The sequence below is a fragment of the Diospyros lotus genome, chromosome 1 (genome assembly GCF_014633365.1).
Source record: "Diospyros lotus cultivar Yz01 chromosome 1, ASM1463336v1, whole genome shotgun sequence".
NCBI lineage: Eukaryota > Viridiplantae > Streptophyta > Magnoliopsida > Ericales > Ebenaceae > Diospyros > Diospyros lotus.
In genome coordinates, this window is record NC_068338.1 from 53,677,275 (window position 1) to 53,695,236 (window position 17,962).

Consider the following 17,962-nt stretch of genomic DNA (forward strand, 5'->3'; position numbering starts at 1 on the left):
CTAGATAAATTTAACAAATAAATAAAAAAAAATTGTTTGAAATGTTTTTCATTTTTTTTTTTCGATTTATATCTTAGTTAACAAATACTATTTTAATGGAATGCATACAAATTAGATACCTTAAATAACAATTAGTTCTTTGTAAATTTTTAAAAATGTCATTTTCTTGTCTTTTAATATATATAAATATAAAAAAATAAAATAAATACTCAGGTCACCACCACCGTTGAACCTGTAAATAGGTGCAAATATTTGATAAATGAGTTTGGTTCACATTTGGTGTAGATTGAAAACTTCTAGAATTGGATTAAACCTATAAGGTTTGAACATAGATTTGAACGTTTTGATTTATTTATAGGTTCGATTCAAATTCAAAAGGGTTCAAATGATTGAATTCAAATAGATAACAATAAAGGTAAAATGGGTAGTTTTCTTTCCCTGGTAACGGTAAGGGAGGCCAATGTAATTTTTTAAAAGGAGGTGTGGGCGGTGCAATTTATAGAAACCCTAGAAAAGTTGCTAGTTTGGTTGGCTTGTGCTTCTTCGTTCCGCGCCGGCAGAGCGAAGGACGTACTTGCAAGCGGGAGAAGAAGAGACGGAGAGGCACAGAGGTAGGGAGGGGAGAGAATGCAAGCGAGGGAAGAAGAGACGGAGCTGGTGACGCCAGGTGAAGTGTTGGGGAAGACGTCGGAGCTGAAGGCCGGGAGGGGAGCCTACGTTGCATCTCATAATAACACCGTCTACGCCTCCATCACTGGACGCCGTTCTCTCATTCCGCCGCCGCCGGATTCCGCCGACCAGGTAGGTGTGATAGCGCTGATCATACACGTATACTTGTTGCTTCAGCTTCATTTTGCCCTCTCTTCAGGGATCCACAACTTCATTTAGGGTTTAGGGTTTAAGAACAGGGAAGGTAACTGAGAAACAACTAGGAAAATCTCTGTTTGGCTGATGATTAAGTGTCCGAGAATGAAGACAAAAGTGTCCTGAACCATATTGGTAAATAAGAGAGGCATTCAGTTGGGAAGTCTATGATTGGTCTTGATAGGGATGGAAGAGGCTAGCTGTGGTCTGTGGTTTGAATTGGTATTATATGAGTTTGTTGGGCATTGTTTTAGGAGATTTGTTAGAAGCAAAAGCCTAGGATGATTTTCATTAAGCAAGGTGATAGGAACACAACTTTTCGGTTAAATGGTGAACGAATGTTAATAAAACAGGCCTTCTTGGTAGACCAGTTCGAGATGGGGCGGAGATTACTAGGGAGGAGGCCATTTCTTAGGCCATATTGGACGTCTATGCTACGCTGTATCCAGAGGAAGGTGGAGGCCTACTCTTCCCGGTTTGGACTTTCAGTCCACTCATGGGGACGAGAATGTTTGGCTAGAACAATATGGAGTTCCTGTTACTTTTCTAAAATCTTCCTATTGAGTTTTGGGCTGTAAAAGATGCTAATGCATTATGAACTTATAACTCTTATTTTCTGTTCCTTTCTCATTTCTGTTCCATATTTTGCCAAATTATATTGTATACTCAGTACATGCTAATGATTCTGTAACTTTATTTGTTTGTAATTCTTGTTAGCGACCTATGGTAGAAGTTACAGGTCACAAGGCTCATGGAGCTGTTCCCGAGCCCGGTTCTATTGTCATTGCTCAAGTAAGTTTTTTCTGCTCAGTGACCAATCCCACTCTGTTCTTCATCCTTAGTTGTTCATGGTAAAGATTCCAGCCTAACTGTCTGCTTGTTTCACCAAAAAAAAAATATTTTCAGGAAATTTTTTATTTCAAGCAAAACTTGAGAGATCAAATGAGTAAGGCCTGTAACAAAATGAACAATAATCCTTTAATTTTTTGAGTGTTAATATTATGTGAGACGGTATTTAATACTAGAAAAAGAAGAAGGAAAATAGAAAAAAACAGATAAGTTAAATTTTGCACTCGCCTATTCTGATGTGTACTTGTTTTCTTGTTAATCATTCGTCACCATTCTGATGCAACCCAAGAATAAATATTAGAAAAGGTGCATTAATATAATGTATTTAGAAATATAATTTGAAGAAATGGAACTTAGGGCTAAAGGAAACTTCTATGTCTGTCTATGTGAGATTACCCAAGTGTCTGAAGAAAAGAAAATTAGAGGTTAATTTCCTTGTCCTTTTTCACATTTGCTGAGTATGGGTTAAATTGAAGAGCATATGAAACACTGGCTTACATTTCAAGAGAATCTAAACTAGGTAAGTGAATGAAGAAGTCTTGAACACTTCTAAGAAGCTGCCATGTTCAGCCTGAGACTCCTGCATTGAAGACTCTTTTGACAATTAGGGGCCAACTAATACATCCTGGAGACTTGTATGTCCATTGCTTAGACACACACAGTATGTTGTAAATTTAAAGAATATAACTTTTCCTTGTTTTGTATCATTGAAATGATTTTTATGTATATATACACAAATGTGTATTTATGTGTTGACTTGTTTTACTGTGTAGTGTCCTAATTCTTTTTCTAAAGATTGCCATGTCAGCTTGTACATGTTGAATTGGAGTTGTCTCCCTCGTCTGTATGTGTAGTACAAGTATGCATTGGGTAATGAAGCCCTTGTGGTTAAAATAAAATAGATGGTTAACGAAAAAGATCTGTGATGCATATAATTATCATCTATTTAATCCAATGTTGAAATTCCTTGTTAAAATTTTATTATTTTTCTTGTCCGCAAGTGTACTGAACAGAGTTCTTGTCTTCATATGGCCAATGAAGTAACGTGCTTCGTTCAGATATGCTATTTGCTTGGTTGTGTTAGTCTCCTGATAATATAATGCAAATTGCATTCAAATGGTTAAAGAAAAATAGATCAGTTTTTCTTTTTGTCAGTACTGAATCTCGTTAACTACAGCTTTTATTTTCTTTCTGTAATTGGTGGACCAGTTCTTAATTCTGTCCTCACTTTGGATTGATTGTTTGCTTGCTGATGCCAGGTTACTAAGGTGATGGCTAGAATGGCTTCAGCTGATATTATGTGTGTCGGGCCTAAATCCGTGCGAGAAAAGTTCACTGGCACTATTAGGTACTTGCTTGTAGTTACAATCTTAGTCATATGAACTTTCCTCGGAATTACAAATGTCCTATTCATCTTCAGTATGTAAATGTTTGGTTAAATTGTTTAATTTGCTTCTTTTTTTTTAAGCTCCGTGGATGTGGTTACTCTTTTGTCTTCAATGTCATGGCAGAATTGAAGTCTCGTGATAGTGACAAACAAACTGCCCAATTAGCTATCAGATCTTACTGTCATGCTGTTACACAGATTCTCAGTATCTTTCGACCATGGAGAATTACTTTCTGCTTTTCACCAGGCAGGATTGGAAAATCTACCTAGTCCACTTTCTTTCACTAGTTGTTTTGTTAAATTAACCGGAGCTACGGTCAAGTGCTGGAGTGTTGAGTTCCTAATAGTTTTAGTTATTAAGGAAGCATGTTTTTTCTCTATTAGCTTGGCCTTGTCTAATAACCTCTGCTATAATTCACCATTGCACCACTTCTAAAAATGCATGGCATGATGAGCAATTCTTGTGGAAGATGGAAAATTAATGCGAAAGTCATTTGAGAGAAATAATCTGTAAAAGTGGTTCTATGTTTTGTATGTTTTTTTTCTTACTTTGAGATAATCAATTGCCTTGAAGATTTGAAGTTCCCACTTTATTTTAGATTATCTTCTGACATATTAGATTATCTTGAAGATTTATCTTTTATATGTTTGATTTGAAGTTCACACTTTATTCAGTGCATTAAAGCAGATGGTAATCATGGTATGTGGGTATTGATGTGGACATATATAGATGACCCACTTCCAATTGAACAATGAGCCCAACTAACAGTACAATCAAACCTATCCTCTGTACCACAAACCAGAGAAAATGTTGTTCAGTGCCCATCCATACCCATACCATGATTACCATCTGCTTTAATGCACTGAATCCCTGGTAACATGGGTCTCAAGTACCAGTGCTTTATCAAAGTATCAATTGAAGGCTTCATCTATTTTTCCATTAGGGTTTCAGGATTTTCTTCTTACTTTGCTTAAGCTTCTTACTGATAAACAACGTAAGAAGAAGCACGCATAAAATGAAGAAGAAACACTCATAAAATGACTTTAAGCAAGGACTTTAGAACTCTGGGACATTGTTATCACTTCTCATAAGTTTATGCTGTTAGGAAAGGGGCTAACAATGTATGTCAACCTTTTTATAGCTACATTGCATAGTTATAGGAGTAAGAAACATTGAACAACCCTTTTATGATTATTAAAAAAAAAGGAAACTACTTTTTTACTGCAAGTATACTCCTGCAGTAATTTCTTTTCTTTTCTTTTCCCCCCTTTTTTTTTTCATGTTGCTGTTGCGGTTGAGACTAGATTTCCTTATCTCTATATATTCAATTGCAATTTAAGTTACTTCTACCAATAGATACACAGTTTTCTTTTATTGTTTCCTATTCAATAGGGTTCACCACCTTCAAGGCATATTCATTCTTTTTGTTTTTCGTTTTTATACTGCTGTCTGAATATAGGTTTTAGTGGATATCTCTGTTTTTTTTTAGTTTAATATTTAACCTATTTAGTTGAGATATTGGATATTTGTAATCTAACTTTATCTGTTCTAGTGGAAAGCTTAGTGATGGTTGTTTTCTAACAGGCAACAAGATGTTCGAGCAACTGAGATTGACAAAGTAGATATGCACTCATCCTTCCGTCCTGGTGATATTGTCAGAGCTTTAGTTGTATCCTTTGCTCCAGATGTCCCTTTTCTCATTTTATTGTAAATCTGGAAAAAACTTTATTCTGTAATTTGCATAGCATCATTGGTATCTGATTCAACTCAACTAAGCTTTCTGTCAATTTTTGGGGTCAATTACATAACACATATTGATGCTTGTGCTAATTGGTGTGATTGAGAACAAGTATCTTAATGTTGTTGACCGACATCATATGCCCAGCTTTTGCCTGTGGATGCCATTGGTAATACAAATTTGTGGAATGTGCTTAACATATTTGCTAGTGGGATTAAGGCCTGTGATTGTTGTTGTGGTGCTTAACATATTTGCGACCTTCTTTGTTTGACTTTAAGGTCGCTTTGTGTATTTCTATGTGTTGGTAAGCTTCCTGAATAAAAAGTTAAAACAAAACAAATAAATAAATTCTGGATACGTAATTTTGCTTTAGCATGTAACCATGTGTGTTCAACAACTTTCACCAACATGCTGTGAATTACCTCTGTCACTTGGCCAGTAAAGTCGTAAGGAGTTATAAACACTCCATCTTTTTAAGCTGGAGTGTTGGGTGACGAGATTGGGTGTTCAAGTTTAAAAAGGGAAAGGTAAGTGTCACAAGCCTAATGGCTTAAGTGTAATAAACTAGAGATGCATAGCTATAAGAGGTAATAGCAGAATGTAATAACAGATTGCATGTGCGTGCGGTTCCGCCTAAGCCACTTGCAGGAATCAGTTGTAATAACAACCAGTTGGGGCGAGCCTATAAAAGGGCATTGTATGTGAGGATGGGATCTATCAATGAATACATTCGGATCTTTCCCTCTCTTCTTCTCTCCCTCTTCTTAATTCAAATCCTCCTTCCCTGTCTCTTTCTCAAATTCCCGATTCTTCCAAAATTGCCCAAGCCTCAATACTCAAGGCTTGACAATAAGGTGGTTGGATAAGATAAGACTTAAAAGTTTAAAAGATAAGGAAGCTTGGAAGATAAGATAAAGCTCCAAAAGGGAAAGATTCAGCTTTAAATCAGAAGATAAATTCCATCATTTTGAATATTAGTTACTGTTATCTAAATTTGAATTTATTCCACTGTTTTCTAGGAGATAGAATAGATATTTTGTACTTATATAAATACCTCTACTAGGGTTCAATAAATTTTCAAGTAAGCTTTCAAGGATTCAGCTTATTTCATGAAGATTTGAAGCAGAACGCTTGACTTGTGGACACCAAATTAGGGTAAAAATTTATATATAGGAAGCAGATAAACCTAAGTAACTCATAAAGATTCTGATTCTTTAACACATGGAAATCAACCATCTTTAAAGAATTGACATGGTAACAAAGTTCAACATATCTGCCAACTCTACCCTATAAGTAATGAGATCTTTTAAAATTGTTTAATAGAATGCAATGGAACTGGAAACATTGTGATGCTTTTAATGTATGTTTAAAAAGACAGAAAGATGTAAACATTAGTTGTCATGTGCTCAACAGGGTTTAGAGTACTGGTCTCTGGGCTTCCTGCAGATATTTTCTAGTATAAGGTCAAGAAAATAATTGATATTGCTATGTGAAATGTATTACCTCGAGCCTATTGCATCCTTAATCCCTAAGCCTTGTGTACTAGGGATGCCCCTTTTTTCTGACATATAGTGGGTGAAGGCCAATTATTCATTGAGTTGGGCTTGTATGAGTAGGAGGCGTTTTCATGTCTGGAGGTTGATTCTTTTTTGCATCATGAAACATATATGACACTAAAGAATTTTGAGAACTTTAAAGGGTATGGAGTTGGAGATTTTTCTTTTAAAAAACTGTTCTCATGTCCCTATTTTTGTGGCTTAAGGAGGATATGGTTAATTCTCTTATGTTTTTGTTTTCGTGCTCTATCTCTGGAAGAGTTGTAAGTATTGTTGATTCCTATTTGTAAAGGGTTCACCTGCTTTTTGGCTGCTTATTTTTGTCATATATTCACTTGCCCATAAAAAATGGCTTTTTGGAGAATGCACTTCCCCTTTTCTAGGAATGTTATCTTGAATTTTACTTGTTTATCGTGCTCACTTTTATGTTCTTCAAGTTTACTGCTTATCGTGTAACTGCATCAGTCATATGGTTGATGACATGCTAATCATTTGAAATAATTGTTAGTCTTAACACACAGCAAACGGTAAGCTATCCCTTGGTGATGCTCGTGCATATTATCTATCAACTGCGAAAAATGAATTGGGTGTCGTATCTGCAGAAAGCATGGCAGGTCCTTCTTCTAATCCATCTCTCTTTATTTGGGAAATTTTACTTCTTCCATTACCAATAGGATACTTTCCCTAGATAAGTACAATTATTCCTATAATTGTTTATGACTGAAATATGTGCTTGTTCTTTGCCATTTCTAGCTGGGAGATCTTCCTGTGACTCTGGCTCTCCATGTTACTTGCTTTTGACTTAAGATGAAGCTTAGTTTGAGATTCATTTCCTATTATGTTGTGATAACATGATAGTGAACTCTTAAAAGAATTTAAGATATTAGAACCATTTGATTATTCTGAACCTAGGCTTTTTCTTACTGGGTATTCTTTCCATCCACCTAGTGTGATTAAGGCTTAGTATCTTTTATTTTTGACAGTAGCCTTTACACGTATGGTTAATGTAAACTACAACTACCGCAGGCTAGTAACCTAAATTATAAGCCTTGATCATTAAGATAAAATTTCTATGTGATAAATAAGATGGTGAAATAGCATATTCTAGTTGTCAATAGAATATAATATTAATGCTTCAGTTTGTTTCATCTGATTCGTGATTTCAGTCCATTCTCTTTTTTGCCTGGTGAAGCTAATTTTTCCGTAGTTCACTTCTACTGTAACTCTACAAAATATGGAATTTTGGGCGTGTAAAACCTAAATTATATTTTTGTTTCATTGGTGGCTTGTTCAGAAAATGAAATGTCAGATTTGCTGTCTCTATTTATTTATTTATTTTTCTTTTTTTTATTAAGATAGTTTGGTCTGTGAGAAGAAGACTAATAAAGACTCTTACAAGGAAATTGGTGGGAACACAATAAGTATGTATAGTAAAAGAGAATAGGGAGAGTAAAAAGAACTTTGTAAGAGACTTATGCATGATATGAGTTATATAAGGGCCTAACAAGATATAAGAACATAGATAAATGACTAGTGAGCTAGAATTCATTTTGATCTTACATGGTGAACTAAAGGCTTGAGATATTGTGTGTGTGTGTGTTTTTGAATTGTGCAAAAGTTGTCTTTTTTCTAGAATAATACATGAATTGCACATTCCAATTTCGCTAACAGATCTTGTTGGTGGACCTGCTTCTTAATTTTAGGATTGTGATTGCCTTCAAGTTACGGATTGCGATTTCTGCCAATTGATTTGATGCTCTTTCCCTGATTTAATTAACTGACACCTGTATGAAAGGCCATTGAGTAAATCAATTCTAGGAATTAAATTCTCTTCTTATAGTAGTTAATCTGATGCATGGGTATGTCGTAACCCAGGTTGATTTTCTTGGTATCATTGCTATAGGTGCAACTATGATCCCAATCAGTTGGACAGAGATGCAGTGTCAATTAACAGGCCAAGTTGAGCCGAGGAAGGTTGCCAAGGTTGGAAAATGACGAGCCCAACTTCAAGCTCAAGTTGGAAGCCACAATTCATCCATAACTACTAATGGTGTGGAAAGTTATAGCATTTTAGTGAGGATGGAGAATTTTGTTGGGTGCTTGCTCTGCTTGAATTGAAATGAACTGCAAAAGTGCGCCCCCCTCCTCCTCCTCTCTCTCTCTCTCTTATATATAGAAAACCCAGTTTTGGTGTAGATTTCATTTGCTGGACTTCTTGTTAAAGATTGTTAAGTAGGCAAGGCACCTTGTTAAGCTTTTTCTGTATTGCAATTCCTTAGCCAACCCTGATGAGGTTTGTTCTTAACGTGGGTTGGGGGCTTTCTATTTTTATTTCTATTTGTTTGAGTAGGAGACAGAAAGTAATGAAAAATAATATTAAATATTAAACTACAATAATACTTTTGTCATCTTAATGGGTAGACAGTTCTATTGTTAAGATCAATATTGAACGAAGACAAAAACAGAGTTTTTTGTTTATGCCAACTTGATCCCCTTTTATTTTTAAGAATATAAAAACTATAGTTTTAATGGATGGTAGACGAAAATTGAATCTGTTTTCATTCCATTAATCCTGGTTCCATATGGGAGATCGAGAGCCATTTTTGTTGGGTGATTGTGTCTAAATCTTGCAAAAAAAGATGCCCAAATCGGTATTTTTCTCCTTATTTTGTCATCTTCTTTTTGTGTAGTCATTCATTTTTTTTATTATATTTATGAATTTATTTTTTGAGTTAATTTAATTTTTATATTTAATTTTTTTTTATGTATGAACTTAAATTTTTTATTATTTTGATTACATCTTTAAGTTTGTATTTTTAATTTAATTTTTATATATAAAAAATAATAAAATATATGTTATATTTTATTTAAAAAAATAAAAATTAATTTAATTTTAGAAATATAAGTTTAGTGGTGGAATTAAAATAATAAAAAATTAAAATATAAATATTAAATTAATTTAAAAATATAAATTGACAAATGATGAAATGTTGGAATGGTTATAAAAAAAAAAAAAAAAAGTAAGAATACAATGATAAAAATATAAAGTTGTGTTTTCTTTATTTTTTATTTTTTATTTTGAATTAATTTTGAATTTTTTATTTTGATACTCTATTTTTAGAAAATTAAAAATGTGTTGCTTTTGTTATTTTGAAAAATTATATTTTAAAACAGAAAATTAAAAAACATATTTTTTTTAAAATTTTGAAAATAATTTTTTAATAATATTTTATTCAATAAATTTGGTTACTCAGTAAATTAAAAATATTTAATGTTAATATATTATTAAAAAATAATAATTAATAAATTTGTAATATTTTTTTATTATAATAATAAAATAAAAATAAATAAATATATTTTAAGTTTAGAGTTTAATTTTTATAAAAATACTCAAAATAAACTGTTTTCTTTATATTTTTTTATTTTCAAAAATATATTTTTAAAAAAAATAAAAAAAAGCAACCTAACTTTGACACTTAAAACAAACACAAGTGATAGTTTGATGGATATATATTCAAATTATTGAGAGTGTTGTCTAAACTAATCTGTCTTTCCTCAATTCCTCCTCTTTCTCCATCCACATAACCTTCTTCTAAAAACCAACGACCCAGATAGATATCTCATTGGCTAGCAGCATTGCCACTGCGGAGCGTAACTGAAAATGGTTTCTTTCCTTCTCCATCAACCTCATCCTCCTGCTCTGGCTCTCTCTTCCAGTTCGAGCCCTACCCTTCTCTTCCGGCCAAACACCCACATCGTCCCTTCCCCAACTCGCTCCTATAACAAACACCCGCCCTACAAGTCTCTCACCACCGCCCCTCGTTTTGCTCTCACTGAATCAGAGGGCTCTCCCCCATCGCTCGACGAAACAGACCCAGAATTTCAAGGCCAACCCCAGACCCTCCTTCAAGATCTTGCTGTAGCCCTCTGTTCCTTTTCATTTTCACTGCTTTGTGAACATTTAAAACTTTTGGCTTCAATTTTGTCGCTTTTGGTTTTGCAGGACAGTTTTGTTCTTCCAGCGGATTACTTCGCGCAGCTACCTCGGGACCTTCGATTGGAGGTAGGAACAATCTTTGAACAAAAGTTTTTTTTTTTTTTTTTTTTGGATTTTTTGGATTTTTCTTTGATTAATGTTTGTTGGTTGAAATTGATGTAGCTGAATGATGCGGCTTTTGATCTTTCCAATGGTCCGGTGATTGATGAGGTTAGTCGTCGTTATTTGTAGCTCTGTGGGTTGATTCTTTGAATTATACGAGCATTGCCTGTGTTTCTTATATGCATAAGTCATTCTATATACATGCTCATAGGAACTCTGAAAAATGTTACTTTGGTGACGACCTTTGCTTCTTATGGTATTGTTTGTTAACGAAGCAGAACCTTTTTCTATCAATTCTAAATTCCACAACCATTATAGAACCATGTGAGTATCATCTACATGCCACAAAAAGACTGCTCGCCCTTAAAGCTCTGTAAGCAATGCCGTTTGCGTGTATAGTTTTGGGGAACTTCTAATGAACTAGTATGCTCATACATGTAGTTTGATGAGATCGTCTTTTTTGGGTTATTTCTGTAGTGCAGGATCTCTTTCTTCCTTCTACAATTGCTTTCGTCAACAAGGATTTCCACAGTGAAGGTTCCTCGTATAGTTTCTAAACTCATTAAAGATAATGCGTATTATCTTATTGACAATCTTCAAGTTCAAATGCCCTCACAGAGTGGTTATGACATTAGATAATAGTTACTGACTCCCTTTCAATGGAAAAGAAGTCATAATGCAGAGAATAGATGATTGAATGGTAACAAGAGAAATGCAAAGAGAAAACTGAATACGCTGCCCCTTCTTGGAACCCTTTCTAAATCTGGAAGCAATTAAAGCTGATGATATCTTCCAAAAATAATTATGTTTTTGGGTACTACTGAAATGCACACCTGAAGTAGGAAAATATAAACCAGAAATAAAACATGTTGAAAAATTCTTTGTTGTGGGGTAATCATCTGTCTGCGTCTTGGCCAATTATTGATGGTTTTTCTATTGGCTAGAAAATTCAGATGACTGATTTCTAAATATTACTTGAGATCTCTTCTTAATTAGTGTCCATGCTTCTGATGAGCACCTGGAAACTTCATTGATTAAACCTACAATTTGCATTTTCAGTGTGGACAAGAACTAGGAGAGACATTGTTAAATATCTCTCGAGCATGGGAGCTAGCTGAAACATCAACTTCCGCCACTCTAATGAGCAAACTACCTTTTTTAGTGGGCTCCCTGTCAGACAATGTGAAATCAGGCAAGCATAAAGCTTGTGCTTTCTATTCTTAGTTTACTAGACTCTGAACTCAAGCCTCCCTTTTAAGGCTTTTATTATAATTGGTGCTTTGTTAGCATTTGGAAAGCGGTTGGTATCTGCAGGAAGGAGGTTCCAAGCTATGGGACAATATGGTCAAGGTGAACTACAAAGGGTATTTTACATAATCTTTTTTTTTTTTTTTAACTTTGGCAACATCTTGAAATGTGAAACTGATTTATATCTTTTTGTTTTAGAAATTCCCCAAAATTTGGGAAAATTTCCTTGCAGTACTGACATCAAAAGAATTGTTCCACACATTTTTTTTATGCCTACAAGTCTGGTCTATCCCATGGGCTTAATTGTGCTTGAACTTAGTGATGCATGATACTCTTTTTTTTTTTTTTTTTTTTTTGGGGGGGGGGGGGGGGGGGGGGTGGCGGTTATAAAATGTATGATAGTCTATTAATCAAGCCAAACTGTCGATTGTCTTGTTTGACTGTTAATTCAAATTCTGGAATGTGGTAATACCATGAAAAGCCATCAAAATATAATTTCCTATATTCTGTTATTATCTTTAACTCTTCTGTTGAGGCAAGCATTGGTAGCAATCGTAAGGTTGCTCTTTTGTGATTGAAAAAGGTTAAAAGTTTGAGTTGCAAAATAGCTTTTCTCAAGGGAAGGGTAAGGCTATGTACAGAAACAACCCTCTTCCAATCCTTGCAAAGCAGGGAGTCTCGTGGGATGGGGACACCCTTTGTCTCTCAATCTTTGGCTGTTATATTCTATCTTAAACCATTTTTCCAGATTTTCTGCTTCCATAGTTGTGGATTATGTTGAAGCATACAGTGGTTTGAGCAGTTACCAACCTTAGACAGATCAGTGTTCTCTTTTAAGTTGATTTACCTAGTAGCTGTAGCTTGTTAGTAGTCAGTCCATGTAACAAACAATGTTACAATCCAATGTCATTGTAGCTATCTGAAGTTTGTAAGAAACACAGCAAATCTCTAATTTGCTTCATTCTGAAACATGCTTCAGGCCTTGATTGTTCTCTAATTCTTCATGGGTACCATACTTGATCTTTTGCTCTTAAAATGCAAAAATGCATATTTATCAATTAATCCATTACAGATTGCAAAAGCCATGATTACATCTGGAAAGCTTTTGTCTGCAAGTCGGGTATCTGCAGCAAGCAGCAATGAGCCAAAACAGGAAGTTCGGATGCTGAAGGTAGAAAATGATTTCACAACTTGTAACAGCATATGCGCTCTAGTAAGGGAACTCAGAAGTACTAATATTGGTGCAACTGCAGTTTGGCGAGCTTCAGGTTGAACTAACACCAATAAAGGCTTACATAGGTGCTGCGATAGGCTTAGTTTTCGGGTAACAGTTGTATCTCCCTCTGCATCCTTTTTCTCTACTTCCATTTACGTGGCTGATCGCTTGAACATTGTTAATGATCTCTAACTTCTCCTCAGGTTTCTTTCGTGGGAAGTAAGTCAAGGCATCCAGAGTATACCGGAGAGTTCACTGGAGTACGCCAATGACAATGCTTTGCTGCTTGCCAAGGTGCTTGAGTAGCCCTGCATTCATCCATCCCAAGCATACCCTAAATAGTTTGCTTTCTTTTCTCTTTTGTTGGGCTCTCCTCTGCTGTGATAAAAACTCTTAGACAGAATCATCTTTGAGATTTCACGCAAATTTCATTTTGTTTTATCTCTTTAACAAAGCTTACAAACTGTCATCGATGCAGTCTTTACGAGGAGCGCTTCTGGCACTGTTCTACTCGTCGACGATCTTGTCAGCTTTTGCTACTGTGGGACTTGTCTTGTTGGCAGGACGACTGCAGCCAAAGGAGAAGTGACATTGATTCTAAGCCTTGCTGCCTTTGCCTCTATTCTTCTTGCAATTCATATGTATGTACATAGTCATACATGTACTACTGGTACTAGGAGAGTTATAACAATGAGGATCATCAAGAGTATGAAATTTCTTCATGTCTTGGAGATGTGTGTGTATTGGCCAAATTTATATTTTTATTGTTGTACATTTACATGTTTTTCGTGTGACCACCTAAAATATTTCATTGTTTTTATTACATTCTTGTATCTGTATTTTCGAGTTAATTTAATTTTTTGTTATTTATTTTTTTATTTTTCGTGTGATTAAAATACTTATATTTTTTAATCAATTTAATCCTATACTTTGATATGTAAAAGAAATAATTAAATTGATCTATCTCACTTTATTTTTTTATACATTAAAGTACATGAATTAAATTAATTAAAAAATGTATATACTTTGGTGTAATAAAAACAAGTGAGATCAGTACAAAATATAGATGTAATTGAAACAATGAGAATTTTAAGTTATTATAAAAAAAAAAATGTCAAATATAAGGGTCAAAATAATTCAAAAATGTAAGTCTATAGATATGTTTAAAATAACAAAAAAAATTGAATAATTATATAAAAAAATGAAAATATAAATTTGGCCTATATATATATATATGTATTTATCATCTGATTCATTCTCTTGGCCACCAAGTTGCATTTTCAGCTCAATTGATTTTGTAATGTTTTGAATGAGTGTGGGAGTGTTTATTCAATCCGAACCATCCTATTCCAGACTAAGATTGGATTCCTAAGGATCTTAGCCTAAAGACAGATTCAGTTTGGTTCCATTTTAATTGGTTTTTTTTTTTTTCAAAATAATTTTCTTTAAAAAATATGCATGTATATTTATATATATCATCCAACCATAAATTTCATAAAATAAAAGCCTAAGCAAGAGTTAATCGGTTTACACTTTAATAATATATTATATATAATATTATTTATTTTCAATTAGTTTTCGACCTATGATCGATTTTGAACTAAATTGAATTGAAATTTTATTGAAATTAGATGTGTACAAACGTACAATTAATTAGGTTACCGAACTCTTTGAAATCAATAAACCGAATTAAAAGACTAAACCAAATAAAACAATCGATTAAACCCAATAAATCGAATTAACTGATAATTGAAAAAATCATCTAAATTGAATTAGTCGAATAAATTAAACAAACATAAAAATAAATAAACGATGAAAAATGAACTAACCAATAAACCGAATAAGTTGAAAAATCAAACAAAAACCCAAATAAAACTATACGGCAAGCCAAAAATGACATCATTTTATAATTAGAAAACACTTTGTTATCTTAAAATTCAATTGATTCAGTTAATTCAATTATTTTCAATCAAAAAGTTAAACTAAAACCAAAAACTCGATTTTTCCTAAAAAATTAACCGTGTTGAATCGAATTAAAAAATATATATATACAAACCAAACTGACAATTTCAATCAATTAATTCAATTAGACTACATTTTTACACACCTTTAATTGAAGTTAACAAATCAAAAATATCAAAATTTGAGTTATATATTATATTAGACTTCTTCCGCTATTATGTACTTTAAATTTTTTATTTATTTATTTATTTTTGGAGGGGGGGGGGGGGGAAGCGGGGGTTGTATTTTATAATAACAATGGTTATAATTTTGAATAATTAATAATTCATGAAGTAGTTTGTTAATTATTTTAAAAAGTGACAGAGAGTATTATTGTTAAATTAATTTAAACATAATTTTTAAATTAATTTAATCTTTATATTTTGACTATTTTGTTTTTCTTTTGTGATAAATTGAACATTTAATTGTTTTGATTACACCCTGAACTTATAATTTATAGTTAATTTAACCCTTATAATTTTATATATAAGAAAAATAGATAAAATAAAATAACAAAGTACATGTCATACTCTGCCTAAGTACACGAATGACTTGAAAATGCAGCTCTATAGGTGTAATAGAAATAATAAAAAAAAATAGATTGTCACATGAAAAAAAAATCAAAATATATGAGTTAAATTGACTAAAAAATATATGTCTAGATGTGTAATCAAAACAATAAAAAATTTAAATGGTCACACGAAAATATATATATATATATATAAAAACAAAATTATAAGTTTGGCTTATAGTAATTTATTCAGTATTCTATTCAAAATCAAGATCGAATCCAACTTGACAAAAAACTAAGACCCTGTTATCTTTGCTATTTTTAGACCATTTTCAATTTTTAGTTTTCTTAAATGCTCAAAATGTATTTATTTACTCATTTAACAAAAAAAAAACACAAAACTCAAAACGTTGAAATGTCGTTTTAACTATTTTTAGCTAAAACAAGCTCTTCAAGTCCAAAACGCTTAAAACACTCTTCATCCTCATATTCAGGTTCAACTATTCCTTATATTTTCTCTTATTTTTTTCTCATTTCTTCAAGGCTCGGCCATCGACCACGTTCGCCATTGCCATCACAGTTGCGAGCCATTGTTAGCTGCCATATTTCTTCTCGAGGTGGTCAGCAACAAAATGTGAGATAGCAAGAAGTAAGGAGACAACAAGATAAGAGACGATAACAAGCAAAGTGGTAGTGAGATCTGAGGTGACGATGAAAGGCAATACAGCAACGAATGTGAGAGAAAGACGACGAAAGAAATAAGGTTGGAGAAGAAGAGGCGGCGACGATAAGTGAGATGAATATGGCCAGCAGAAAAATGTTGGAGAAAAAGATATGGCAACAAGAGACGAGGCGGTGGCAAAGGGAAGAGGACTAGGGAATGAGAACAATGGGCAGCTAAGAAAATGAAGAAGAGACGAAATAGGGGAAGAAAACAAGTAGATGGGTCTCTCGAGAGAAGGAATGGGTTTCTTGGGTAGAATAAGAATAAGAGAGGGAGAGAAAAATAAAGAGAAAATAATAACAATATGTATAATGTATAATTTAATAAATAATAATATAATAATAATAGGTATGTATATGTATGTATGTATATATTTTAAATAATATATTTATAAAATATATATAATATATTATACATACATATATTATTGTATTTAATCACGAACTTTTTATCAGGTTTGCTCACGAGTCTCTTATCGAGTCAATTCATGAGTTAATGAGTCAAATTTTGCTGAGCTCAAATTCGATTCGTTTATAAATTGAGTTTTAAAAATTGACTATTTTTTTGCTAATTATATATATTTATTTATTCATATTTTATTATTATAATAAAAAAATATTACAAGATTCACTAATTTTAAAATATATATATATCTAATAATATATTAATATTAAATAGTTATAATTTATCGAATAATCAAATTCATTAAAAAAATATTTTTAAATTATAAACATAATGTATTTTATAATTTTATTTTTTGATAAGTAATTTTTAAAAATAATAAACAGAATGCATTTTTAGTTTTTTAAAAATAGAGTACTAAAATAAAAAATTTAAAATTTAAAATTCAAAGTTGAAATGCAAAGAGAGTGGGCCATAATTTTTTAAATTAAGAATCAAATAAATTTATTTATTCAAACAAAATTTTGAACAGCATTAATGTTTTTCGAAATTCTAGAAAATGCAGCCCTAAACGACGTGAAGAAGCCCAACAAAGTCCGACCCGAAAGCCCGTTCTCCCTGGCCCATTGCCAGTTCACTACTAGTCTTCTCTCCTCTCTCTTCCCATTCATTCCATCCGCGTTTCCCTCTCTCTCTTCAAGAACACCCCCCTCATATGCTCTCACGTTCACTGTGTGAAATCACAAATTGGAATCCCAATCCCAATCTCAGTACTCTATCGCGCTCTCTCTCTATCTTTCTTTCTTTCTCTCTCCCCTCAATCTCAATTGATGCGTCTGTTATTGGACCGAAATATTGTCAGGATCATTCGCCCCTGTTCTCCGTCGTGTTCCCTCCGATTTCGCCCATCGCTTCGATCTCTGTTTACTGCTGGAGGCATCTCCGATCGCGATCGCAGGGCGCTATCAACGCTAACCACAATGGCGACGATTTCGAAACCTTCGGCCGTTGGAGGCGGCGGCGGAGGAGTGGCGGACAACGCCGAGGGCATGGCGAGGCGCTTCTGGATTAAGTTTCGTAAAGAGTGGACTATGGCTCTCTATACTCCCTTCGTAGTCTGCTTGGCCGCCGGGAACCTCAATCTCAATACCTTCCGCCATTACATCGCTCAAGATGTTCATTTCCTCAAAGCCTTCGCTCAAGCGTCAGTCTCTGCCTCTTGCGTCTCTTTGTCATCCGTGTATCGAGTTCTTTTTGGTTTCTTTGGTCGGTGAGAAAGAATAAGGCGAGGAACTAAAATCGATCTTAGGTTTAGTTATTTGGTAAAGAGAGGAAGAAGTTATTAAGTTCGGTCTTTCTTGCATAC

The 17,962-nt window shown here is 33.5% G+C and overlaps 2 protein-coding genes across 2 annotated transcripts in view; both read left to right on the forward strand.

Annotated features, from left to right (window-relative positions):
- Nucleotides 1-501: 501 nt before the first annotated feature.
- On the forward strand, nucleotides 502-13,781 carry LOC127794504 (uncharacterized). The gene is made up of 15 exons (XM_052325662.1): nucleotides 502-801; nucleotides 1,582-1,656; nucleotides 2,973-3,061; nucleotides 4,686-4,770; nucleotides 6,928-7,009; nucleotides 8,299-8,387; nucleotides 10,051-10,314; nucleotides 10,399-10,458; nucleotides 10,555-10,602; nucleotides 11,554-11,686; nucleotides 11,782-11,858; nucleotides 12,815-12,913; nucleotides 12,996-13,066; nucleotides 13,162-13,252; nucleotides 13,437-13,781. The coding sequence occupies exons 1-15, from the start codon at nucleotides 628-630 to the stop codon at nucleotides 13,545-13,547; spliced, it is 1,548 nt and encodes a 515-aa protein (XP_052181622.1). The 5' UTR covers nucleotides 502-627; the 3' UTR covers nucleotides 13,548-13,781.
- Nucleotides 13,782-17,256: 3,475 nt separating this feature from the next.
- The window catches only part of LOC127800179 (bifunctional TH2 protein, mitochondrial-like), a 33,004-nt gene continuing 32,298 nt past the window's right edge, over nucleotides 17,257-17,962 (forward strand). The window contains exon 1 of the mRNA XM_052334642.1: nucleotides 17,257-17,800. Coding sequence (XP_052190602.1) covers nucleotides 17,427-17,800 — 374 coding nt within the window. The 5' untranslated portion in view covers nucleotides 17,257-17,426. The remainder of the gene's footprint in view (nucleotides 17,801-17,962) is intronic.

Excerpts from the sequence above, each read along its gene's own strand:
- LOC127794504 (XM_052325662.1), top strand. The coding sequence starts at position 628 with ATGCAAGCGAGGGAAGAAGAGACGGAGCTGGTGACGCCAGGTGAAGTG. Across the intron at positions 8,388-10,050 it reads AGGTTGCCAAGGTTGGAAAA|CTGAAAATGGTTTCTTTCCT; the intron begins TGACGAGCCCAA and ends TGCGGAGCGTAA. Across the intron at positions 13,067-13,161 it reads GCGATAGGCTTAGTTTTCGG|GTTTCTTTCGTGGGAAGTAA; the intron begins GTAACAGTTGTA and ends ACTTCTCCTCAG.